We start from the raw sequence: 26,544 nt of genomic DNA, 5'->3' as shown, positions 1-26,544 counted from the left end.
TGTACATGCCGAGCTGTGGCAGCCTGTCTGAAAACATAGAGAACTGTTTCAGCTTTCCTCAAAACAAGTGATAAGTGGCTTAGTAGTAGTTTTTCTAGCCCTCTGTAATAATGTTTTGAAAGGAGTGCCGAGCAGAACAGAAGTCACTGACCAAACTCTGGGTTTTGTGCTTAGGCGAAGGACAAGATGTCGTATACTCAAGCCCCTCAGGGATTATCTGTTTCTTACTGCTTGAGTTAGTCTTGATGACATGTCAGAAATATATCTTCTTTTTCACTGGAAGTTTGTAACAGCACAAAGTACATCCCCATTGACTTTATCACAACAAATAGAAATGATGGCTAATTCTGCAAAATATTACACCCAAATTATGATAAATATCCAGAAAACTGTACAACTATACTGTTCCGTTTCTGATATGAATGCTGCTTAAGCCCTCATTTACTGTTTGAACCCTCACATGGACTCTCACTCATGTGCATACACTTACAGCAATACTGTAGTATAACGTATAGTTATCCGTGTGGCGGCACTGAAAAATATAATGTCTCATGTGAGGATTGTCTGGACAAACAATTTAGGTAGAGAATGAGGAAGAGGACACCTCCAAACATACTTTTACTTAAAAACTTTACACATGACACGCACGCTGGTACTCAGCTACATAGACAAGGCTGGATCCAACCGCTGAGGACAGATGACAATAGCAGATGCTGAACACCTCCCACACAAATGTGTACTTGCTTCTGTACATTTACTCTCGCTGAAGTCCAAGCCTGAAAATAAACACCCTCATCAACTATTTCCATGGTAATCTGGCATCTTGTTGAACATGCAGTGTGATTGATGCTTTTCACAGCCATTAGGTACGTTTTTCTTTTCTTTTCTTTTTTGTTCTCCTTTTACTTGTATAAATCTTTTCGCCTTTTCTCACGCGGTAATTAGCTCGACCCTGGATAGAGGCCTATTTTTCATGGCAGCCTGTCCTTCCTGACAAGCCTGGTGACAAAGCGCAGACCGTCATCACCGCTCGCCGGTCCAACTCAAACATTCTGGTGCAGCTAAAGTGCAATGATGTGATTGTCCCAAATAGGTCACGGGCCGACGTCCAGCTGTGTTTCCTTTGTGAAGTTAATTGCTGAGGATGCGTGTGTGTGTGTGTGTGTGTGGTTTTATGGACGTGTCTGATGGTGTCGGTGGTGAGTTTTTGGGTGAGTGCACATTTCCTCTGTGTGTGTATGATATGTGATATTGCTGAGGAAGCAGTAAACAGAGCACTGCCCAGTGACTGCTCTCTATTTGACATTTACAGAAGAAATCAGTCAGACATGTTTCCACCTCCAGCCATCTTAGCTAGCAATGTTAAACAGCGCGTCCAAATAATTCACCCCAGACTTATCTCACATTACACTATTTTATGGGGCGCAGTTTCACCATTGGAGGCGTTAAGACAACATGCCTGTACAGTCATCTAAAATAGCTGTAATGTCTCATAATCCAGTTTAAGCTTGGATAATTAACACAAGCACAGTACAATGCCTCTTAACATTACACAGATGAAATTACAGCTAAGAGACAAAACATGCTTCAGCATGTCTATAAATCATGCGCTGTTGTATTTCATAGCACTTGATAGCATAAGTGTTACCAGGATTTCTGTTATCGTGCAAACAGTCTACAGCCATGCTAGCGGCTGTGTGAGGCTGTACTAAGGCACTGCAGTGCTTCAAACTGCCATGAATTTCATGGCAATCCATCTAATAGCTGTTGCAAAACTGTATACGACAAAAGTAGTGGACTGACCGCCTAACACTGACCAAGAACCATGCTACTAGTGTGGCTAAACATCTGTTTGTGGTCTTAGGTCAGTGTACAGGACAGAGGAACAGAACATAGTGCAATTCAAATATATTTTTTATGATCTTGGAGAGTTTAGAGAATTACCACATCATAGCATATTATGAAACCGCAGCATAAACAATCTGATCTTCAAGTGTCCCTCGTTCAGAGCTGCTTTCACTGGCATTGACATGCAGACTTAGCTGGTGGAAAGTTATCCAGGGATATGGTTTTTCACTCTGGTTCACAAATATCTGCAGTGCTACCATAAAGCAGAGCTGTAAATGTAAAGCTTATTTGTGTATCTAAGCTCGAACCTAAATTATCTGTCGACAAATTCTTGCCTCCCTCTCTAGTTCGCTGGATCATCTCCAGTAAAAACTCTTGGTTCGCTCCAGCTTTGTACAGAGTTGTTCAATAAAAGGTGATAATAAAAGTAAAGGACCTACTACAGGTCATGGGAAAAACAATAATGGAATCATTGAGGGTTGTTTTCCCCCTGTAAACCTGAAGAACACTTTGATTAAATGCTAACCTTACACAGGAGTATTAAAACATGTTGGCACCACTGAATGGCTGAAGTTGGATGTAGGATTCGAACAACTCTTGCACTTGCTGACAAACTGCTTTTGAGCAAGGCACTCAACTCTCAAACTTTTTTATTTGCCACTATTATCTTCTATTCCAAGATCATGATCTCTTCTCTGCCTCTCTTCATAGTCGTCAGATTCATCTACCAACCCTTATAGAACTGGCTCAGGTTTGCCTTGCATCAGCTCTTATTATAATAATAAGTTATAGTTTTAGACTGCCGGGGGACTTCCTTTGACAACACTGAGCTCCTCTCTCCTCTCTCTTTCCATCTGTGTGCATCCATGTCCCAGAAATGCTTGTTACTAACTTAGTTCTGGGGAGCTTAGTCCCCGGAGTCCTTATGTTTTATTGCCCAGCAGTTTTCCTTGGATTAGGGTGGCACCTAAATCATGGTTGCAGCTGTCGCCGTGGACCTGCTCCACGCCCTGCTACACCCTACTACGTCCTGCTACGCTCTGCAGTGCCCTGCTACGTCCTGCTATGCCCTGCAGTGCTCTGCTACGCCCTGCTACACCCTATAATGCCCTGCAGTGCCCTGCTACGTCCTGCTATGCCCTGCAGTGCCCTGCTACGCCATAAACTACTACAACTACTATTTCTAGTCATAGTTCCACTATCTTTATTGTGACTATTATTGCCACTGTTCATCACACCACCATCCGGTACCGTCAGACACCGCTTAGGTTTCTCCCTGAAAGGAAGTTTTCCTCACCAACTGAGATTTTTTTTCCTCGCCACTAAATGCTTGTTCTTGGGGGAATTACTGGAACTGTTGGGTCTTTGTAAATTATAGAGTGTGGTCCAGGCCTACTCTATCTGTAAAATGTATTGAGATAACTCTTGTTATGATTTGATACTATAAATAAAATTGAATTGAATTGAATTGAATGACAAAAGATTTAGTCTTACCTTCACTCTGTTTACTGAAATAACTCAAGAGGCCCGTCAACTCTGAAGAGCATGCTGACATTGACTAGTAAAGACACTCGTAAAGTGGGGACAATAGAGGTGACAGATATTGCTAAAATAGGAACGCTGCGTCAGTTGTAATTTTGGCTTCAGTTGGATACTGAACTTAGGGGCTGAATTCATGAGTGGTGTGTGGTGTTGTCACTTGAATGTCACTTGACACAGTTGAGTGTTTTTTCTGTTCTGCCTGTTGGATCTTAATGGAACATGCAGTGCATTGTCAAGGTCTGGGTATGGGATTGTTTTGTTACCTTTTTTTGTAGTATGTCTATCCCCACCCCAATACAATCATGTAACACTGGCTTACTAGTTAGCAGTCAGGCATCGAATCCACTGGTTTATCGAGTAATATTGCATATTTTTAATTTACTTTTGAGTCATCATTTCCCATTAAAATAAAACACAAGTGATGTTTAGTTCAGTTCAGGAGGAAGACTCAGCATTTAAGTCAGTGAAACCTTCCCCTGACACAAAATCTTCTGTTATTGCTTTCAGATCATATGTCACCAAATCTCTCCAAGGACGGCAACTTTTTAAAATGTAGACACTGCAGGCATGAAGCAACGATTCTGATTATATTATTTGTTGGAAGACTGGCAGCTCTCGTGTTAAGTCACACACTGACCTTTCGCGCTCCTGCTCCAGCAGGTTGGTGAACTCGTCGCTCTTTTTCATGAACTCTCCATGGTTCCTCTTCTCGTCCTCCAACTTGTACAGGGCCTGTTTGTGTGACTGCTCCACCATCAACAGCTGCTCCAGCATCCGCCGGTGCGTCTCCCTCTGCTTCTCCACTAACTTGTCCAGCTGTGGAGGCAGCACATAGAAAACACCTGTCACGTCTGGACTGCTCTTTGTCAGTCAGACACTGAGGGTATTCTTTTCAGAATCTCAATCTCAATCAGATTGAGAGTTGGTGTTACCTCTACCATGGGCTTCTCATAGATGTCCTCCTCAAAGACATCAGCCTTGCCCTGGATGGCGTCCCTCTGCAGGGACTGCAGGACTGTCTGTGGTGTGACAACGCCATATTTGGCCTCTAGCAGGGCCATGTCGATTTTCTCTGCCTTCAGGACTGTGATCACCTCATCTCTTGCCTATAGTGGGGGAAGAAGGTAGATTTGGTTAGATTCAACTTTGTGAAGCAGGAATAACATGCAGCAGACTTTCCAATATGCAGCAGCATGACAGCAAGAGACAAGTCTACACTAAACCAAATATCAGTAAATAACCTAAAATATTGAGTCAGTGTTGACCTTGTCCCTCTCATCTTTCTCTAAGTCAGGCTTTACTTATGATTTGGAAACATTGCTTAAATGTTTGCACTAGAGACCTTTTCTAAATTATTGTTTTTTTGTAGGTTGGCACATTATCTACAAAAACCAAAGTCTTTCTTTGTATCTATCTACCTTTAACCAGCAATAAGTCAGACTTTGCCTTGTTCCTATCACACAACAACAGTGCCAGGGGATTGCTGGATCCAGTGCTGGGATGACAGGAAGTAGCCTCAGCTGTTGGCTGTCCATTAACACAGGCTTTTAGTCCATCTTGAGTGCCCACTGCCAACTGAGCCACTGTGTCTGACTATATGTCCGACTGGGGCCAGTGCCATATTTGCAGGCCTGCGTGCCTGCTGTTGTACTGGCAAAATGTTCCCAGGGCTCAGTCATCTCTTCAGTTTGGATTACCTGCAGCTCTCCCTCCAGCAAGCTCAGTAGAAAGACGAGGTCATCCCGGGAAAGGTCCCTGCTCTTCTCCCTCCGACCTCCCTTTGCAGCGCCGCTGGTGCTGCTACTCCCGCTTCCACTTCCACTCCCACCAGTACAGGTGCTGTTCTTGGTCGTCTTGTGATTCCGCTGAATGGTACCGGTGTCGTCTGGCGGCTCTCGGTGTCGGCTGCGGCGCTCAGCCCTTCCCGAGGGCTCCTCTCGCTCTGCAGATTGCTTGCGTGTGTCTGCCTGCTTGGCCTTGGTTACGTCCTCCAAACTATTGCTGCGGGACCGCATGTTTCTCTACCTGTTAAATGAATGGCAGAACGGAAGGATGAGGGTGTTTTTTAATATCCTGCATGCAGATATGAACACACATTTCCTGCACCATGTGTCTTGTTAGTGTTTAAGTGTCTTGCATCAGTTGGACACCTTGTCAATATTAAGTCTTGTGTGTCTATTTCATTATGTATCTTCGCATTAAGTCAAGAGACAGAATACATAAAACAGAATACATAATATGCCAAATTTGAATCCATGACCTTGACTTTGAAGGGCTTAAAAGAACAAAACACTCTTTGATGCTCTTACACTGTCATGTGTAATTAATCTGCGATGTTTGTTGCATTCCAGGAGTTACTTTGTGACTGATGAAATGTTTTATTTTACATTTTCTGACCAGAGGATTAAGGCATTAGTGGGCATGGATGCCACTTTCACTCAACCTGCCTCCACTGCTTCACTCATTGATGTCCTAGATATCCTAGTCTCACATTGCCAGACCTTCCTCCACAGCGCTGCGGAGGAGGGTCTGGCTAGTCCACACAGCATTCCGGGATGGGAGAAAAACGTGCTCTGGTTTATTGGCAAAATAGCCTCTGGAAGGAACTTGTTTTGGTGGAACATGTGTACGTTCAAAGGTTGTTTTGGTCGTGCAACAGAAAACCCAGATTGGGCAGATAGTCTAGCTAGCTGTCTGGATTTACCCTGCAGAGATCTGAGGAGCAGTTACCCATAGCCACTAAATAATCGACCGGATTTTAAAATTACAACACAAAGAAAGCGGAAGTTAACGGACATCTGGCCAAAAAGAGTGAAATCCACACCGGAGCAATCCCGGAAGTGGAATGTCGTGGATATAGACTATATACTGTATAACCCAAACTGCTCTTAAACAAACCCTGCACATCGAAATACGATAAATACTCCACCAAAACAACACAGTGAGCACAAAATGTAAGGTACATGACCACAACCGAAAGGACTCCACCTTGGAGGCTGTGCATGTCTAAACATAACTTTTGTTTCTTACATGTTGGGCTGTGCAGTGAGATCTCGGCCTGCTGTGCTGATGTAACCTGTTCTTTCAGCTGAATGTCATCATAGCCTTCCATGGTATTATTAGTCACTCAGCGGAATAGAGTCATCATCACCACGTCATACCACCAGCCACAAAACATGATTATGGCGCAAATTCTCTGACAGCGCCAGAGCCTTTTTGGGCTTTAAGTCCTGTCGCAACGCATTACCCAAAGCTGCCAACCACCATTCATGGCTGATGAGTTTTCCCATAACGTGAAATTCTTTACTCGAAAGACGTGGCCAAAATCAGTCCTGCCAGAGGATTTAAGCACTGGAGCGTTGTGCTCTTCTTGTGTACGTACTTTGTCTTTTCTACAGATGATGATAGCTGGGCCTGGGGGGTGATCGGAAAAAGGGCTAACATCAGAGTAGATGACTTATAAATAAAAAGCATCATGGCTACCTACCAAGGTCTGTTTGGAGTGTATATAATGTGTCTTTGTGACATCTGGTTTATGAATGGGCCATTCAGTGACTCTCTGACTATAATAAATCAAACTTTGATAAATAGATGAATGCTGTAAGCTGCAGCCTCACAGGCAGAACTGTACGATCCTTTGCCAAGAAATTCATGATTTTTTCAGCATTATGCTCAGCTAAAGTAAATATATCCAAAAGACAAAGCAGGACTGAGATGAAAACATGCCGAGACTCATTTGTATGAGTGTTTTTGATGTGAGAGAGAATAATCTGCTCAAAGGCATTACATCATTATCCATTCAGTTCGGCTCACATCAAAATGTTTCCAACTAACTGAGCTCAAATAACTGAAACTGAAACAGCTGATTAACAGATTAACCTAAACAGATTTTGTAATGTGTAAAATATCTTTAGCAACATCGTTCTTAAGAGTGGTTTATAGAGGTGTGACGAGATCTCGTCCCATAAGATCTCATGAGACGAGATTTCTTGTTGAGGTAAAAATTGTCTTGCGATATCTGTACACAAGTGCAGAGAATGTTAGAGCGTGCTCGTAGGGCGCGAGCCATCTTTACAAGAGCTTTATTTCTCTCTGTCTACTGTACAATGACAAATTTGAGTATGCCTACAACCCTACTGGTCTCAACTACTGCCAGAAAATGCTTGGTTACGTTGTAACCTTGGTTCTCTGTGTGAAGAGACTAGCTTTCCACCGTACATATCATATGGAATAAGTAACGGTGTAACTGTTAGTTATACAGGAGAGAAGCCAGTCAATTGAGTTTTTGGCAAAACCTTTCAATGCTCGTTTTCCATTTTGTGTCTTTCAAATTGAATAAAGGACTATTTTTCCAGTCTTATTTCTTCATTGAAGTTTTCTTTAAAATAGTGTTAATCTCGTCTCGATCTCGTGAACCCAATCTTGTGTCTCGTCTCGTTAGCTGGGTGGCTCGTCACACCCCTAGTGGTTTACTTTTACTTTTAATACTTAGTGTACATGTTGTTGTATACGGTTAATACTGTGTTTAATACACTATTTTTACTTTTGGAGAATTCTGGATGCAGGACTCGTAATGGAGTATTTAATATTGTGATATTGTTGTTTTACATAAGTAAAAGATATGGATACTTCTTCCACCACTTATATCCACTAGCTAAACCTACTGTAAATAACAAAAATGTTAGTTAGTTAGTTAGTTAATTAAGTCAACTATTAGTTAATCTATCACCGCAGCTAATCTAGAGTTTTCTAATACACTTTGTGATATAACAACAGTTCACATTGGCAATCGCCTAAACTTGGCTGTCCAATAAAACAAACAAAAAAAGAGTACTTTAAATGAATTCTTGCCACCAAGACAAAACAAAAATCTCACCACTCCACGCCAATTTGCCTAATTGGACCTTGAACAATGTATTTGAGACTCTTGTCTCAAACAGCCTCTGTGTGAGGCCCTCTGACAATTTATGAGTAAGAAAGATGGCTGGGTGATTGCATTGTGCACACTCTCGGCAAGGCGCCACATGATTCAGAGCTGAGGTAATTCCCTGCAGTCCAAGACAGACTCCACATCGGCTTACTCAGAGATCTGGGCTACAGGCGATAGACAGAACAGTGTGTTTCAGAAGTGTGTGTGTGTTTGTGTTTGTACAGGTTTAGGACATAGTTCAGGACATGTACAATATGTAAAGGATACAGAACAGTTTGTGTGTTTGTAACCTTACCCCGAACGTCATCAGCATGTAAGCTTTTTTTAATGAGTACGTAGATACATAATTAACTCAGCTATCAGTCACTCCTGCACAACTGCAGCCTGTTGCCATTATGCAACAAACACACAGATGTCAACACTGCATAAACATGTATATAAAACAGTGAGATACAGATTTAAACAGAGATTGTGCAACAAATTCAAAGGTCACAGACATGTAACTCGACCCACTGGGATTCCTACATGTGCAAATATCACGTATCTGCAAAATCTCCAAGATGGATCAGAAATATATCACATAGTTCTTAAAAAGGTTCATTGGGGGGACGGGAAAATAGCTTTGTATTGGATCTGGCAATCTCCAAATCGGTCCCTTACTGTCGATGTGGGAGTCGAATTAATTAGTTTTAAAATCTGTGTTATATCTTTGTTGAGCAATTGTCCTGCTTTTTCTGAACTGAGTTATTGGAACCTTGGAGCAAAGCGGTCAAAATTGGAAACACTCGAATAGTGAGCACAAGTCCAGAAAAGCTGGCCAAAACTGTGCTGATTTTTGTTCAATTTGTTGAACTGTAGTTACACTGCTCTAAACACCTTTCTTTCATTATCTAAATATCTTTTGAAGATTTGAATGAGATCAACTCAAAGCCTAAATTATACTTAATGCGCTAAAAAAATTATATCCAAAAGTATCTTTTTAAATTGAATAAAAACAAGACAAACTGTTTAGCCTTAAATGGATTGAGCTACAGTAGATATGATAAAACCAAAGCTTCAAAACGCATTACTGGCTCTCAGTTTTACAGCATCATAGTCCACATTTAAATAAACACAAGGTGTAAATAGACTTTGGAAAGCAGCAGTGCCAAATAAATGCACAGCACACACAAAAAAAAGCTGTTTGGAAATTTCCTTTGGGCCTTCATTTGCTTGAGGATGCAGAAACACTGGCTCTTAAAACACTTGTTTACGCTATGTGCGCACATATTTTCTCCATGACCGTGTTGTGTTGTTTGTGTCGTCAGTTTGGAGAAGGTGTGAAGACAAAACTGCCAAAAAACACAGAGTTAATTAGCCACCATCTGTTGCGTGAGACCTCGGACAACCCCGACAGATCCTTACAGAGCATTTGTAGCAGATGAAATCAGAAATATTCATTCATTTCTCTGAATATCTGTGACAAAATGAGTGAATGAATATTTAAGGAGAAAACATCTTTGGAAAGATCAACACAGTTCAATAGTCATCATGAGGCCACACTATTACTTAACTGTCAACCAACAGTTATCATGTTTGTACCTGTGCTACTAACGCAATAATAATACATCATGATCTCCATCTGTTGAAGTACTCATTGACAACAACAGCTTGAATGAATGGGTGTGTGACATGTGTAAAACTGCCCAGAGATGACTTTACCATGCTTTGTCCTTATACTAATCCCATCCAGCCAGTGTCAGGCGTTTTTGTCAGAGCAGCTTGAATAAACTCCAATCATTTTTCATTTTGTGAGCAGGGAATCAGTGCCAGAAGGTGATGCTATGATTAACAGGTGCTCAGTTCTTATACAAGGGACTTGGCTGCTTAGCTCGGTTTTGGCAATAAAGGCAACACATTGAAAAGAATAATTCAAGCACAGGCACGATAATACACACAGGGAGGATTAATAAATGTATTTTTTTTGGTTTAACGGTCTTTATGACTTTTCATTTCAGGTATGCATACATTCATAAGTGGATGTATAACATGTGTGCACACAGTAGCTTTTCTAGAGGAGCAGGGTTGTAGCAAGTGGACACATGCACGCACAGGGGCAAGGCAACACTTGTTTTCTATCAAGACTGCCATGCTAGCCGCTCTTTAAGGCTGTACTTTGGCACAGCAGTGGCTAATAGCGAGGCAGTTAGTTTTGTAGGTATATGGTCATAAACTCAAGTATTGGACAAATAGAAATGTTGTCCCGATTATGGCGCTTGTTGAAAGAGGTTCACCAACGTTGTTGGGAGTCATCCTCCTGGTACCACGGATGTCTGTACAAAATGTCATGCCAATCCATCCAATAGTTGTTGAGACATTTCAGTCTGGACCAAAGTGGTGGACCGCTGCCATCCCTAGAGCCACACTGAAAATTAGCAATTTTAATAAAAAAAAAACAGCTTATTCATTCATAAGTTCTCTTTCTTTTATTTCCTCCTTCCCTGAGGCCCTTCCTTGTGCTCTGATTAAGTAGTGAGGACAATGTCTGAAGCCAAAAGCAAAGCTGTTACTGGAAACAGTTGGCAGTTTGGGCTTGTCTAGCCGAGACCACCAAGGTTTCTCTGACTATAGCTACCAGGTCAAAAGGCTCATTCATTCAAAGAGTTTTTTATGCAATGAACTCACCAAGCCAGACAGCCAGACACTAACTCATAAATCCTCATAAAGGCTGTCTATAATGGCCATCAAGTAATTTTATCACACATCTGAACACTTCAGAAAGCGATTAAGCTTATTATGTTGGAGCTTTCTATTTGGGATATTTTTCTATGACTGTTGGGGCTCACAATCTAAACCAGCACCACACCCCTGCCACACACACACACACACACATACATACATAAAAAGCCTTTCCCAGATGTTACGCAAACATTGTCATTATACCTTTGAGTACACTCTCAGCACTTGGTATCTCTGAAAGCTAAAACAAGATGGCTTTATGGAGATGACTTCACTTTTCATTTGAGCTGGAAGTAAAGCAGAGGGAGGGCCGTTAAAGTCAAGAGGGTGAAAGGTGAGGAAGCAGGTGTGCTACAAAAAATATGCCTCTTTACCCTTTTCTCCAACGCACACACACACAAACACAACACACACACACACACACACACACACACACACACACACACACACACACACACATACTATGCATGGAAACACATGCAAACAGAAGCATGTGTGGAGAGTAACACACAGACACTCACAGAACATATGCATTGCATGCCATGTACACACCCAGCACTGCACAGGCACACACCAATTACAGAGTGAATTCCTGCAGCCTGACATCATGCTGCTGTCAATATGATTGAGGGGGAGAGAAAAGCAGATCAAAAGAGAGCAGAGAAAGGGAAGACGGGAGGGAAAGATCGAGGAGCTGCAGTATATCCTTTGGAGGGTCTGTATGCAGTTTAATGTACACAAAGTGTACACTAAATCACCACTTACAGTCATTTCAAGAGGGGACTTTGGTGGTTGAATTCACATATGAGGATTACATGCTTTCAGGTGGCTTTAGCAGATTATGTAAAACCTTCTCAAAATCCCAGTCGGAAAGATTCAGACATGAACAGTGATGCTTTTCCAACAACTGTTGACCAGCATTAGGAGGAAATATTACTTTTATTAGCTAATATACGCTTGTTCCTTTGCATCTGTGCATATATATCCAAAAGATGCTTACAGGTAGCATCCTAGCACACCTATCTCCACAGCGCTGCAGAGTAAGGTCTGGCCCCTCCACACATTCACTCTGGGTTGTTTGCATATCTTTAAACCAATCACAATCGTCTTGGGAGGCACTAAGCTCCGGTCGCAAAGACATGTGAACATGGAACATTTGCACCCCCCAAAAGAAAACGGCACATACAATATTAAATTAAGCTAACTGTACACACAATGCAGTAACGTGAGCTATTTAAAATAGCTGGATGCATGGGTAAATTTGCTCCCCCCACCAATCGGTCCCAAAACGTCCCAGTTAGAGAGTAAATGCCGTAAACATATTCTTTGTAAATCTTTACAATCATTCCCTGAAAGAACCAAGCAGGCCTGTGTTGTTACACAATCCAAATTGTCTTCAAAACTTGCAATTTTCAGCGTGTAGCTTGCTAGCTCGAAGTTTGTTGTTGTTTCCCGAAGAGAACAGAGTTAGACAGCGGCAACACACACACATATTATCCTGGATAAAAGTACTTACTTTATTAGGCTTCTCTGCCCACTATCATTGCATCTGCTGCCTTAAGGTTAAATTGACTGTTTGTTCTGCTGATTTTGCTCATTCTGCTGCCTTTTGCTGTTGCTACTTGGTTTTCTTATGTTGCTTGCCTCTTGTCTTTGCTGCTTTTACAGTGGGTTCAGCTGCTTCTTCTACTTCTGCTGTGTGTTTTGCTGAATTTTGTGGTCTTACTTAAGCTGCTCACACACCAACCAGACGGCCAACCGTTGGCAGAAAAGGCAGTCTCCCCGAGTTGGTCAAAAAAATCCCTCAGAACACACCGAAGAGACGAGACGCAATATGTCTCCATAACAGCAGGCGGCGCTAATCTGTATTGTTGCCCAAAAAATGAAAACCGGCAGCTGATTGGACGAACGCGTCACGTGGGTCTGGTTTCTTCAGAATTCAAAGCCAGACTGTCATGGCGGCTTGTTCGGAATACAAACTCATATTTTACTAAAATAGTTCACTGAAACGTGTTTCTGTAAACATTTTAAGCGAGAAATAGGCCATGCAGTTGCTGAATCTGTCTTCATTTCAGATCAACAAAGGTCAGTTTAAAAGATTTTTGTCAGATTTTGAGAGACTTAGTCACGCTCATTCCGCTCGCCATTTCCGGTTGAGTCCCGACTGCCCTGTCTCCGACTGAGCATGTCAGGTCGGCCAAAATGAAGGCTGACAGCCCCTCCAACGGACGACGTCACGGAACACACCGAACAGACTCGAGTCACCGACCTCGCCAGACTGTCTAACGGCCGATTATTGGCCTGGTGTGTAGCTGCCTTTAAAGTGACTGAAACTGTTTAGGGTAATCGAACTAGCTTAGTGTGAAGTGTGGAGTTGGGGAGTGGTGCTTAACGACTGTCCAGGTTCTTTGTTGTTGAGCTAGGGTGGGGTCTCCACACCTGTAGCCAACACAATCACCTCCTTGTATTTAATATTGGCCTTTGTGTGAAGCAGCAGCTTTAGCGGCAGTCTCATCGGACGAAGACTCGGAGGTCAAAGACTATGCAGGAGTCTTCGTGGGAGAGTAAGTGGGAAGTTAAATGGGCTTGATATCTTCTTGATATCTGATATCTTACTTGCACTGCTCGGTGTCTTTATCTGGAAATGTGCTGCTTCTCCATTCCTGTCCGTATATCCGGAGATACAACAAACCTCGCATAAGTTCGCAACATTTCCGCAACCCAACCTCTCTTACCTATCCCACCCGCTCCACACACACTCAACACCTTGTTGCAGGTGGCCTATGGAACTGCAAGTCTGCCACTTGCAAGACTGAGTTCATCTCTGGCTTTGCCAGCCAGCAATCCCTTGACTTCCTTGCTCTCACTGAGACCCGGATTACACCGACCAACACATCCACCCTTGCTGCTCTCTCTTCCGCCTACTCTTTCACCCACACACCCAGATCCACTGGTAGAGGTGGGGGTACAGGCCTACTCATTAACTCCAAGTGCAGATTTTCTCTCTACCCACTGCCACAGTTCACTTCACTGTCTTTTGAACTTCATGCTGTTACCATAACGCATCCGGTACAACTAATAATTAACTAATAACTGCCCACCAGGTCCTCTGGGAGAGTTTTTGAAGAAGCTGGATGTTCTTCTTTCAAACATTCCTGAAACTGGTCTTCCTCTGGTACTTCTGGGCGACCTCAACATCCAGACAGAGAAGTCAACTGACTTCTTACATCTTCTCTCTTCTTTTGCCCTCTCACTCTCGCCTTCCTCACCCACTCAAAAAGCTGGCAACCACCTAGATCTCATATTCACCAGAAAATGCTCTACATCCAACCTCACTGTTACTCCACTCCATACCTCAGACCATTTCTTCATCTCTTACTCTCTCCCACTCTCCCAAGCTCACAACCATATCTCAAGAGACACTATACCTGTCCGCTGTAACATTCACATAACACTCTTTCCTTCTTTTCTGGCGTCATCTACTTTATCAACCCTCCCTACATCTGACTCTTTCTTACTCATGCCTCTCAACGCCGCCACAGACACTCTCTTCTCTACTCTATCCTCCTCTTTTGACTCTCTCTGTCCTCTTACCTCACGGCAGGCTCGTTCGTCCTTCCCAGCTCCGTGGTTGTCTGACTCAGTGCGTGCTGAAAGATCAACTATACAGGCAGCAGAAAGGAAATCTAAACACCCAGATGATCTGCTTACCTATCAGTCTCTTCTTTCCTCCTTTGCTGCCTCTATTTCTGCAACAAAAAGCTCTTTCTATCAAACCAAAATTGAATCCTCTTTCTCCAACCCCAAAAAACTTTTCTCCATCTTCTGTAACCTCCTAGATTCCCCCAGTCCACCTCCTCCCTCCTACCAACCCACTTTGTCAAATACTTTGTAAAAAAGATAGATGACAAACGCTCTTCATTCTCCACCACACTTCCTGAAATCATCTTTCCATCCATCACATCCAGTACTCTTTCCACTTTCATCCCTCTATCTCCAAATCAAATTCTTACTTTGATTACCTCCGCCCGCCTTCTCCAGTCTGTTGATCCTGACCTTCTTCCTTTCCTCACCCATCTCATCAACATCTCCTTGTCAACTGGCTGTTTCCCCGACGCCCATCAAAGAGGCAAGAGTGACCCCATTACTCAAAAAACCAACACTGGACTTAACTGAGGTAAATAACTACAGACCCGTCTCCCTTTTTCCATTTCTATCCAAAACTCTTGAGTGTGCCATTTATAATATCATCTCCCAGGATCTCAAGTGGGAGCTGAACATCAGCTCCCTCATCAAGAAAGCACAACAGAGGATGTACTTCCTGTGGTAGCTGAAATTCAACCTGCCAAAGACAGTGATGGTGCATTTCTACACAGCCATCATCGACTCCATCCTCACATCCTCCATCACCATCTGGTACGCTGTTATCACTGCCAAGGACAAGGGCAGACTGCAGCGTGTCATTCGGTCTGCAGAGAAGGTGATTGGCTGCAATCTGCCACCGCTCCAGGACCTGTACACCACCAGGACTCTGAAGCGTGCTGGAAAGATTGTGGCTGATCCCTCCCACCCCGGCCACGAACTCTTTGAGTCACTCCCCTCTTGCAGGAGGCTGAGGTCCATCAGGACCAAAACCTCACGACACAAGGACAGTTTTTTCCCACTAGCCTAATCAACAAGGCCCGGAACCCACCCTGACACTCTCCATACTCCACCTCTGGCTCTACATGCCACTGTACTTACTCTACTGTACTGCTCTTTTTATTTTTAATACATACTGTGTATATATATTTATACTTATATTGTTTATATTCTAATACTTGATTTTCTTAACCTTCTTTAGAGAATGTGTGACATGCACCTACTACATCAAAACAAATTCCTTGTAAAATATGTGTAAACAATGTACTTGGCAATAAAGCTTTTTCTGATTCTGATTCTACAACTCTCTACTTATCTCCACCAGAACAACCTTCTTGATCCCCACCAGTCTGGCTTCAAGGCTGGCCACTCAACAGAAACTGCCCTCCTTGCGATCACTGAGCAGCTTCACATCACTAGAGCATCCTCTCTCTCTTCTGTCGTCATCCTTCTGGACCTTTCTGCTGCCTTTGACACAGTGAACCACCAGATCCTCATTTCGACACTCCAGGATCTGGGTGTCTCAGGCTCTGCGCTCTCTTTGCTCACATCTTACCTGGCAGACCGAACCTACTGGGTAACTTGGAGAGGATCTATCTCAGAACCTTACCCACTCAAAAGTGAGGTTCCTCAAGGATCAGTCCTGGGTCCCCTCCTCTTTTCTCTGTACACCAACTCTCTCTGGTCTGTCATGATGACACCCAACTAATTCTCTCCTTTCTGAAACGCAAGTAGCAGCACGTATCTCGGCCTATCTGACTGACATTTCTTCTTGGATGTCCACACACCATCTGAAACGCAACCTTGACAAGACTGAGGTCCATTTCCTTTCAGGGAAGGGCTCTCCTACCCAGGACCTGACTATAACAATTGACAACTCTGTGGTAGTCCCCATCCACACTGCTAGAAACCTGGGTGTGACACTTGGTGACCAACTCTCCTTCACTGCCAACATTGCTGCAACTACCCGATCGTGTAGATACATGCTGCATAACATCAGACGGATATGTCCCCTTCTAATGCAGAAGGCGGCTTAGGTTCTAGTTCAGGCTCTAGTCATCTCACATCTAGACTACTGCAACTCCGTCCTGGCAGGCCTGCCTGCGTGTGCCATCTGGCCCCTGCAGCTCATTCAGAACGCAGCAGCGCCACTTGTCTTCAACCTCCCCAAGTTCTCTCACACTACACCACTCCTCCGCTCTCTTCACTGGTTACCAATTGCTCTATACCCCAACCCGCCCACTCCGCTCTGCATCAACCAACCTGCTTGGTGCCCCCTCACAGCGAGGGACAACTAATCATTCAACGAAATCCCAACTGTTTGCTGTCCTGCCTCCTAAATGGTGGAATGAGCTCCCTATTGGCATCAGCACGGCAGAAAGCCTACGCATCTTCTGACGAAGGCTAAAAGCATATCTCTTCCGACTGCACCTTGGATAAAAAAAATAAAATTATATATATATATTCTTAAAGCTGCATCATATGGCTCTTTGTAGTTTTGCTTATTTAAAGCTAATGTACTTGCACTTACTACTTGTTGTCTGGAGGTTGCACCTTCAAGGTTGAAAGCACTTAAATGAAAGTTGCTTTGGATAAAAGTGTCAGCTAAATTACATGTAATGTAATGGAATGGAATTGTCGTCGATCCAGAGTAAGCACAGTCTTAGGCTTGAATAAACCAATTCTGGTGAGAGAATTGCTGGATTTTACATGTTGTGCTTAAGGAATAGTTTGACATTTTGGGAAATAGGTTTTTTGCTTTATTGGCGAAAGATTGATACCACTCTTGTGTCTGTGTGGTAAGCCACCGCCAGCAATCAGTTAGCTTAGTACAAAGATTAAGAAATAGGGAAACTGCTACGCTAGCCTGACTCAGAGGTCCAGAAGTAACAAAATCGACGACATGTCACACAAACTGGTCCTCTTTGAACATATTTCAAGCTTTAGACAGGCTGATAGAAGTTTGTTTTGTTTGCACAGAGCCAGGCTCGCTGTTTCCCTCTGTTTCCAGTGTTTGTGATAAGCTAACAACTAACCAGCTGCTGGCTGTAGGTTCATATTTTATGTATGAACATTAGAGTGGCATCAATCTTCTCATCTAACTCTCTGCAAGAAAGCAAATAAACATATTTTCCAAAATGTTGCACATGAAGCTGGTGCAACTGATTTTTAACTGAGATACCAGAAATGTTATGCTGCTGAGGCCTTTTTATATTGTGTGAATTATATTACAGCTACAGGAGCAGTCTCTGTCTCTGTCAAAAACCCACACAATCTGTTTGTGGCCCATGAAAAATTGATCATCTGGAGGAGAAGCTGGTTTTCAAAGAGAGGAAGGTAAGGCGAATTAGATTTAAAACGCTTGTTTTCATCCCAGCATCGCTGACTCAAAGCAACACTGTAAAGTCATGCATCAATACTAGAGGCAACTGACTACAGTAGGAGACTTCAGCAAAGTCTGATCCATGTAAAATCAAATCAAATGTCGCTCATTTTTCACACCATTAAAAGTGTGTGTGATGAACATGAGGGGTTCCAATGAAGGTTGCATGCATAGCTAATGTCTGTTATATATACAGTATATGTACTGTTCTTTGCAGTAAATGTACCACACATGCTTGCATTCTGCAGTAGTTATTCAGTTATTCATCCGTTATTCTTATTATTCCACATTTTGATCCATGCACATCATTATTCACAATCATGTTTATGTCTTTGCATGTATGTGAGGCCACACACAGAAAGAGCGAAAGAATGAGAGAGATAAAAAAAAAAAAAAAAGTAAAATTCAGTGTCAGTGATGATTAAACTACAAACTTCCAGAGCCACAGGAGGTCAGAAAGCCCTGAAATCCAAAATCACTACTTTTCCTTTTGGCTCAGTGGAAGGTTCAAATTTATTTGGCAGGGCAGAGTGAAAACATCTTGAAATAAGCTTGATAAGAATATAAAAGAGTTCATTTAATACTTTTCTTGCTTTTATGGTGCAGGAGTTGGCTGTTTTGCTTTGAGCTGTTACAGCTACAAACTGTAGTTACGGAAGAGTTAAGACAGTAAGCTTTCAGAGCCCATTAATAGGCTACAACCGATAAGCCAGCCAATAAATAGAACGGCACCTCGATGTCTCAATGACGTATTGTGTGTGAATGGTTTTAGTAATGCCATTAAGTGGTAATAGGCTAAATATGTTTTAGGCAAATACTTTGGAAGAAGATGTAGGGCTTCTTGAGACTATTATCATTATATATATATATATATATATATATATATATATATATATATATTATCACTTAAAGTTGTGTTAAACAGTGTTAAAATCATCAGTAATGCTAACAGCACCCAAAACATGACTGTCAGAAAGTAGCATGATGTGCCGGAGGGGTTTCCATCATCTAGACGGAGGGAAAAGAAACAAGTTAAATGTTTACAAACAGTGCAGGGGTTGCCGCAGCAACAGGTAGCGATCAGCCTTCAGGCCTCGAGGTTGGACGAGGAGCCATAAAACCGTCGGAGATATTTCCTGCGAGCATTAGCGCTGCTGGACTGTAAAGCAATGAGAGAAGTGGTTTGCAAATTCCTGCGCACTTAAGTCGTCCACAGCTCAGGCCGCATGTCTCTTAGGGCCGCAACTCCAACGGTCAGGCACACAAACAGAGATGTTTCAGCTCAGCCACGCTGTTATTCAAAGCTGTAGGATGTATGACAGCTGCTGCAGAGCTTATACTGTAGCTGTTAATGCAAGGCATCAAGGCCTCCTCTTTGCTACATGATGCAATCCCAGGAAATCTTTGGATTGGCCAGAAACTTTGACAGTGTCAGCTTAGCACACTTCCCCTGCAAGCATGTCTCAGAGACAGGGATCATATTCTTAACAGTGTAGCTCCACTGTGTATTCGTAAACCTCTTCCAGCTGGAATAAAGCAGTGGTAATATATTTCAGTGGTACACACAAAATAACCATGTAATCCATGCAAGCAGTTGTACAATATCTTAGGACAACTTGCATGGATAGGTGAACCATCTGTTTTTCACCAGGGGGCGCTATGTTGCCATTACAGTAAAGCTTGAACCTTCAAAACTCTTAAAGGAGAATTCTGGTCGATTTCAACACGTAGCTCTGTTGTTTGTAAATTTGGAGTGCTGTCAGTAGTGAGAAAAACGAAAACAATCGGTGCTGCCTACACCGTGTTATCCTCCTGCTAGCGTTAGCACCCAGGAGGCTGAAACCGGGCAAGTTTTAAACGTGCTTTTAGCCTCTTAACATGTTCGAAATGTCATTACAAGTGCCTACCCATGTGAAGTGATTCCTTCCGAGTGAACACAGTGAATCTGACTGCAGTAGATGTGAAAGAAATGCATAAAAGTTGTGTTAATTCAGCTCTGTTTAGTTCCGGTGTTGAGACAGCAAGATCAGTGCTTAGGGACCGTCTACAAACTACAACACCGAAAAGAGATGCAAAAATATTTTCAAAAATAGCCATATGCTTATTTTTTTAAAAGTAAGTGCTGTAGTACAACTAGCAGGAGACAAGTTATAATTGAGGTAAATTTGGAGACACTACCTTATTTAATCATTAAATTAATAAATATGTTTGTATCTCTTTTCGGTGTTGTACTTACATGTTGAAATCGACCGGAATTCTCCTTTAAGTCAGTCAAGGGTCCTATGTGCAACAGAAATACAGCCCTTACATGAGAAGTGGGAGTGAACCCTGCACATTGAATCTCAAATATCCAAACGAAGTAACAATAAGCAAAGCACATTTTTGAGTGGAGCGGGACTTTAATATTTTGCTTTTTGATTCTCCATATTGGAACTATACTACTGTTACCTTTGTTACTTTTTGTAAATGTCTATCTGTGCTAGAAGAGGGATCACTCCTCTGTTGTCTCTTGAGCTTTCTCCTGTTTGGGTCCATTGTTAAGGTTTCTTTTTTTTGTGGGTGGAGTTTTTTCTTAACTGAAATAACGGAGGGTGTCGTATCCACAGCTATTGAAGCAAAAACGTAAATAGTTGCAAAGAATTTGCTGCTTTTACAGTATTTGTCTCAAATGATAGTATGCTAAATCTCTTTGGGTTTTCTGAATGTTGGTCAAACAAAGCAAGAAATTTGAAGACTACTTTCTGACATTTTACAAACCAATCAAGGATAAACAGAAAGTTTGCAGACTAATTGATAATAGTTGCAGCCCTAATGCCTTACAGTATATGTACTGATTGCAAAGAACTCTTAGAGAAATTATTTTGTACTAACTTCTTTGACCTAGCTTAAACCTTTTTTCAGACTGACAGTTAAAGAAAAACTATTTAATGTAGATACAAAACAACAATCTCAGATGAACCTCAGGACAAAAGAAAGTGGCCAAAACAAACCAAGGAATCTTCTTATGATCTCTTAGCTCATCCAGGTACCATGCCATGAAGCTGTTGACTGTAAGGACAGCGGAGGTGATTAATCCTCTGGCAATAAAGGAGGAAAGACGCAGCATGGATGGGGACTCATGCTTCCTCTGCCAGGTTTACATTTGAAGGAGTTTTCAGTCTGGGAGGAGAGCCAAGTCTGATGTTAAACCATGAAACGTGTCCAAGCATACATGCACTTAGTCTTACTTGCTGTACTGAATGTGTAAATGCACATGCTGTGTGGTTGTTTGTGTGCTTTTGAGCAACAGTTGTGCCACGTGAATGTCTTTCTCATGATCTCATGGCTGGCTCTAAATGCTGCGTTTTACAGTGTGTGTGTGTGTGTGTGTGTGTGTGTGTGTGTGTGTGTGTGTGCGCGCGTGCGTGTGTGTGTGTGTGTGCATGCGTGTGGGTTTGCGTGTGTGCGTGCGTGTGTGCGTGCATGCATGGGTCACATCTGTAATTGTGCAAATCTTCACTGTATATTAGGGATTTACCTCGTGCCAAGGTCTTCACATTTAACAAGGTCAAGCTGGTGAAAACAAAAACAGACAGCAGTACAGAAGTTCAACAACCTCTCAACCAGAACTGAGACCAAATGACTTTTTAATGGGGCCAGTAATTCTGTTGGATTCAAACATCAGCGCAACAGAACATGACGCACATGAAGTTAGCCTCATTCTCTTGTTGTTGCTCTTTGGCTCTATGTATAGCCCTGTTGGACTCCCATGTCAGCCTCAATGCATGTTCTAAACACGCCCGATATATTTAATATCCTATATCGACTTTCATGCCCTGGCAGGTTCTCCATGCTCAGTGTCATCAGACTGTAACCTTGTCTGTTTTGGAGCAGGTGATTATGAGAAAGTGAAGCTTTGAGGACTGATGGGGTTTGAGTTGGCCAGGAGCTGCTGGGCAGTAGTAATATCATACATATAAAACTATACAGTAAGTGAAAGGTCATCCAGTTCAGTGGCAGGCAGGCTGGTGGCATGACTGCAACATTGGGGAGGATCATTCAAACCTGCACTAATTAGTCCCTCCGGGATTTTTGCGATGTCACGATCGCAACAATTCACGCAAATTCAACCAATCACCGCAACTTGACCGCAAATTTGACCAATAACCGGAGTTTCCCGCAACTTCAACCAATCCCAGCAGTCCCCCGTGCCAGACTTTGCGTCAGTATGTGACGCTGAGAGCCACTGACCAAGCGGGAGTGAGAATGGGTTGACACATGTGCGTCGCCAAATTCATTTCCTTGTTTCTGCTATGAAGACTGTGTGTGACTCGAACATCTCACATTTACCGACAGAACGTACAGCGAAAGACCGTGCAAAAATATTTCAGACCATCCTGCCAACCTGTATATATTTTAACATCAATGTACGCTGTAACGTTTTTTTCACTCTAAAGTCGCTGAAAGCTGCTGCTGTTTCAATTCTGTCGGCTCTCTCAGTTCCCCCCGCGACTGACGCGCGCACACACACACAAACACACACGGTGGATGCAGGAAAAAACGGAGATGAGACGACACGATGACCTAAATTGAGGACAGCTACACTCATTATTGTAAGTCCAATAAGTACTTTATCAAATCGTATGAATGTGTGTCCCAGCCCAGGATAGGAAATTAACTAACAATGTAAAGATCAACAAGCCACTGACGCATATGTTCAAATTTGATTCTTTCAATAAATTATTATTTATTTGTCTTAAATCCACCAGCCATTTTCATATTATACCAACATTTGCAGCATCCTGAGCCTTTTTGGTAAGGTTACTAGGAAAACTCAGCCCAGAGCAGTTTTATTGTCCCCGAAATATTTGTAAAGAAGTATACCAAAAAAAAAAAATCGCAACTTTTTTTTGAAATTTTCACTGTCTCTCGCAACTTCATTGCAACAAAAAACAGAAGACATCGCAACTTTTATCACAATTTTTTACAAAAGCTCCCGCCTAATCAGGCATTTTCTCAAAAAAGGCTGCGAAATCCTAGAGGGACTGACTAATCAATATTAACTATGGAAAAAAATGACTATGATGGAAAAGGGACGCTCAGAGTGACAAATATAGTTATGACCTCTCGTCAAACAAGCACTGTCCACTACCTGCTCATCACAACACCACAGACAAACATAGTAAGCAACTTCCTGGTGAGCACAGTGGAGCATTTAGCTAGCCCCATCTGTTACCTTACTACTCTATATGTGTTACGACCTTGTCTTTTGAGTAGCTGTTTGTTGATATATCAGTTTATTGTCTTTTGAGTAGTGAGCTAATAGGGAAATACTGAAATGTGACATGAGGAGGGCGTATGAGTGCAAGGTTTGATAAGCCAGATGCGCATGTGTGTCAGAGAGATTCATGCTACTAAGATAATGATGGAGAGTCACAGTCACAGTTACATGCACACCAATATTCCATTATTATTCCGAATATTACAATATTGTGAATTTGATACAGGTCATGTAAACAGCATATTCCAGTTGGATTTTCCGAAAAAGGCCTTTTTCCGAATATAGTATTTTCCGATTAAGGCATGTGGGATATTCCGGTACTATTTGTAAGTCTTTTGTAAATACACCTTTTTAAAACCACCTGAACGAACACAACGAGGAAACGCTGTGGCTGGCCTTGCCCAGAGAGAGATGACGCTGGAGCAGCTCATGAGGAAGCTGTTCGCTATCGACTGCCGGGGGTTACAGCCGTTTTCCGACAATGACACTATGCAGCTTTGGGTAGGTCAAACTTGACAAGGAGACACAGAGTTTAGTGTCACCGGCTGAGTTAACCTTTAGCAGTGGTGTTTTGTTGTTTAACGAGCCCGGTTAGCTTAGCAATATGTTACTCTATGATTTGGTGACATAGCGCTATAGGTAAACCTTCATTTTTACCTGAAATGTAGCTACATGTTGCCTTTTAAGAAGTAATTTACTATTAAAATTGCATCTGATTCTTCTTTTATTTTCACCACAAATGTATTCCCTGGAGTAATATCTGTAATTACACTACATATTTTGCTATGCGTTTACTGTCTGTTGTTCTAGAAATATATTTATTTACTTAAACCTGTGACTTGGCAGATAGGTGACAAAAGGAACAGAAAATAAATTGCACCTCCTACACTGGTTACAGGAAAAGCTCTGCAATTATTACCTAAAAAGATCAAATAAAGCAACACATGAAGCAAACTTGCATCCACGTCAAACGCTGCCGGAGCTGCTAAATGTGTTCCCTTTGAAATTAAATTGTAGGAGCTTGCCATTGCCCAGGCGTTCAGACTTATGTTTTCCCTCATTAGGCAACATTTTAAAAACATCCAGATCTTTGACCTCTAGCTCACCCGGTAAGAGTGTGCGCCCCCTGTTGGCTGAATCCTTTGCAGCGGCCTAGGTTCGAATCCAAAAAAGAATCTAAAAAAAAAACCATCCAGATCTCTTTCCCCTCTTTTAAAATCCGATCCTGCTTCACCCCCCCCCAAAGTGCCCTGTGTTCCAAGCATGACCGAGCAGCTCCAGGCAGATCCGATGGTAGGAAGGTGTGAATAGCTGGAATGATCTGTCACCACAAGGGCCACCAGGGTGAAGACGAATCACCTAAAAGCCTCGACATATGAACACCGTGATCCTTTCCGCTTTAGCCCAAACATATACACACAGATAAACTCCAACACAGGCAGATCAAAATAATGTTGAGTAGCAGCAATTTGAGGCACAAAAATGTCATTTTTTTCAACAAACCCAGACCCACATTGTTTCTTCCTAAAATGGAGTTTTTCTTCACTATGGTCACTGATTCCACTGTTTGTGCTGCTGTACAACTTTAGTCACTCTTATGGGAGTGTTTTTCTTCAGTGTATGACAGTGTTTTTTAACATCCTGCGTCCATATAAAACTCAGGTTATGGTAAGAACTGTTAGAGGTTACATGTCTCTTTGAGATTTATCTGATTTACTGAGACTGTTCAGCCAGCAGAGGGCAGCACTTTTTTAGTTTTGGAAGTGGCCTTTTGGAGCTTTTTGTACCAGTACATACAGTCAAAAGTTTGGACACACTTTGTCATTCACTTGAATGGGAAAGCGTGTCCAAACTTTTGACTGGTACTGTACAGTTTTAAGTTATTATTGACTACTCATGTGCATATACAACTTTGCTGGTTTTAATGCAGCTGCACCAGTTATGATGCAAACCTGGTTAAAGGGAGCGCAATACAGTGGCCTGAAAGAGCAAATCACAACCATATATCACTAAACCAATTTAACTGGGATGCAGATTAGCAAAACAAAAACATTTCACACAAGAAAGTGCCAAAGTAGGACCTAATTTGCAAGTCACAAAATTAAAAACATGATGGGTAACACTTGTTTTGTAATTTGTATTTTCTAGTGCTGTCAGTTAAACGCGTTATTTTTTTTTTAGTCCATTTTAACGGCAAACTTTGTAGTTTTTTTCACAACGTTAGAAAAACTACAACACCACACCGGATCTAGACCAGAAACAAAACAACAGGCACGCCGCACACCATGCGCACACACACTTGTTTGGGCTTGTGAGCCGGCCAAAGAGTGCCATGGCTTAGTTTACTCTGTTTGTTAAAGTGCCCATATTATGAAAAAAACACTTTTTCTGGGATTTGGGGTGTTATGTTGTGTCTCTGGTGCTTCTACACACATACAAACTTTGAAAAAAATCCATCCATGCTGTTGTGAGATACGGTTTCTGAATGTGTCCTGCCTTCAGTCTCTGGGTGAGCTGTTCAAAATTGGCACGGCTTGTGACGTCACAAGCCGAAACGAGCAGGCTAACTGCAACCATTAGCTCGTAGCGTTAGCACGCTAATGCTAGCATGCTACCTCGTTCTCAATAGCAAAGCACTGCTACAACACACACAAGTTCACCATAATCTACAAAATAACTACTTACATGTGCGCCCTCATTTAGAAGTCTCCCAGCTAATCCTGCCATGTAACTGACCGAAGTTGTAGAAACAGCCTTTCTTTTACTGTCTATGGAGCTAGCTAGCTGACATGATCTACATCTGAGCTACTGCGCATGTGCAAGTGCAATCAAAGATAGTACAGAAGAAGAAGAAGAAAAGAGGTCTCACTCTGTAGCTAAAACAGAGACCTGAGGCCTGTACTACGAAGCGAGATTTGGCGTTAACGAGCTAACTTCAGGTTCAACCCAGGGTTTTCTGTACTACGAAGGTGGATTAGTTGTTATCGGGTTCAATCGCCGTATATATCAAATGGAAAGTATGTTGTTACGTGTCATTGGGCATTTTTAAGTGGGTATATGGAAATCCTGGAGCTTACTATCACATAGACTACACCACTGGATATTGATAAGCTAAACGTTGTGATTTACGCATAACAGCGTCGGCGTTTTTGCCAGCTTTCCTTCCTGCGTTTTGCCTGTAAAACCATGTCTGTGTTCTTCATATTTATGTAGAATTATAGT

At 42.3% G+C, this 26,544-nt stretch overlaps 1 protein-coding gene across 4 annotated transcripts in view; it reads right to left on the bottom strand.

Annotated features, from left to right (window-relative positions):
• Positions 1 to 26,544, bottom strand: part of filip1l (filamin A interacting protein 1-like) — an 89,760-nt gene that overhangs the window by 47,030 nt on the left and 16,186 nt on the right. For 2 of the 4 annotated variants that reach the window (XM_031291827.2, XM_031291832.2), the window contains exons 2-4: positions 5,088 to 5,415; positions 4,323 to 4,496; positions 4,028 to 4,206 (exon numbers count right to left, since the gene is read on the bottom strand). In XM_031291827.2, coding sequence (XP_031147687.1) covers positions 4,028 to 4,206; positions 4,323 to 4,496; positions 5,088 to 5,405 — 671 coding nt within the window. In that variant the 5' untranslated portion in view covers positions 5,406 to 5,415. Of the gene's footprint in view, positions 1 to 4,027; positions 4,207 to 4,322; positions 4,497 to 5,087; positions 5,416 to 11,242; positions 11,263 to 26,544 lie in introns of those variants that run through there. The other 2 variants (XM_031291829.2, XM_031291830.2) reach the window with 2 other exon arrangements.

The sequence above is a fragment of the Sander lucioperca genome, chromosome 24 (genome assembly GCF_008315115.2).
Source record: "Sander lucioperca isolate FBNREF2018 chromosome 24, SLUC_FBN_1.2, whole genome shotgun sequence".
NCBI lineage: Eukaryota > Metazoa > Chordata > Actinopteri > Perciformes > Percidae > Sander > Sander lucioperca.
The sequence above is the reverse complement of the archived record's forward strand: the minus strand, read 5'-3'. Positions and strand labels throughout refer to the sequence as shown.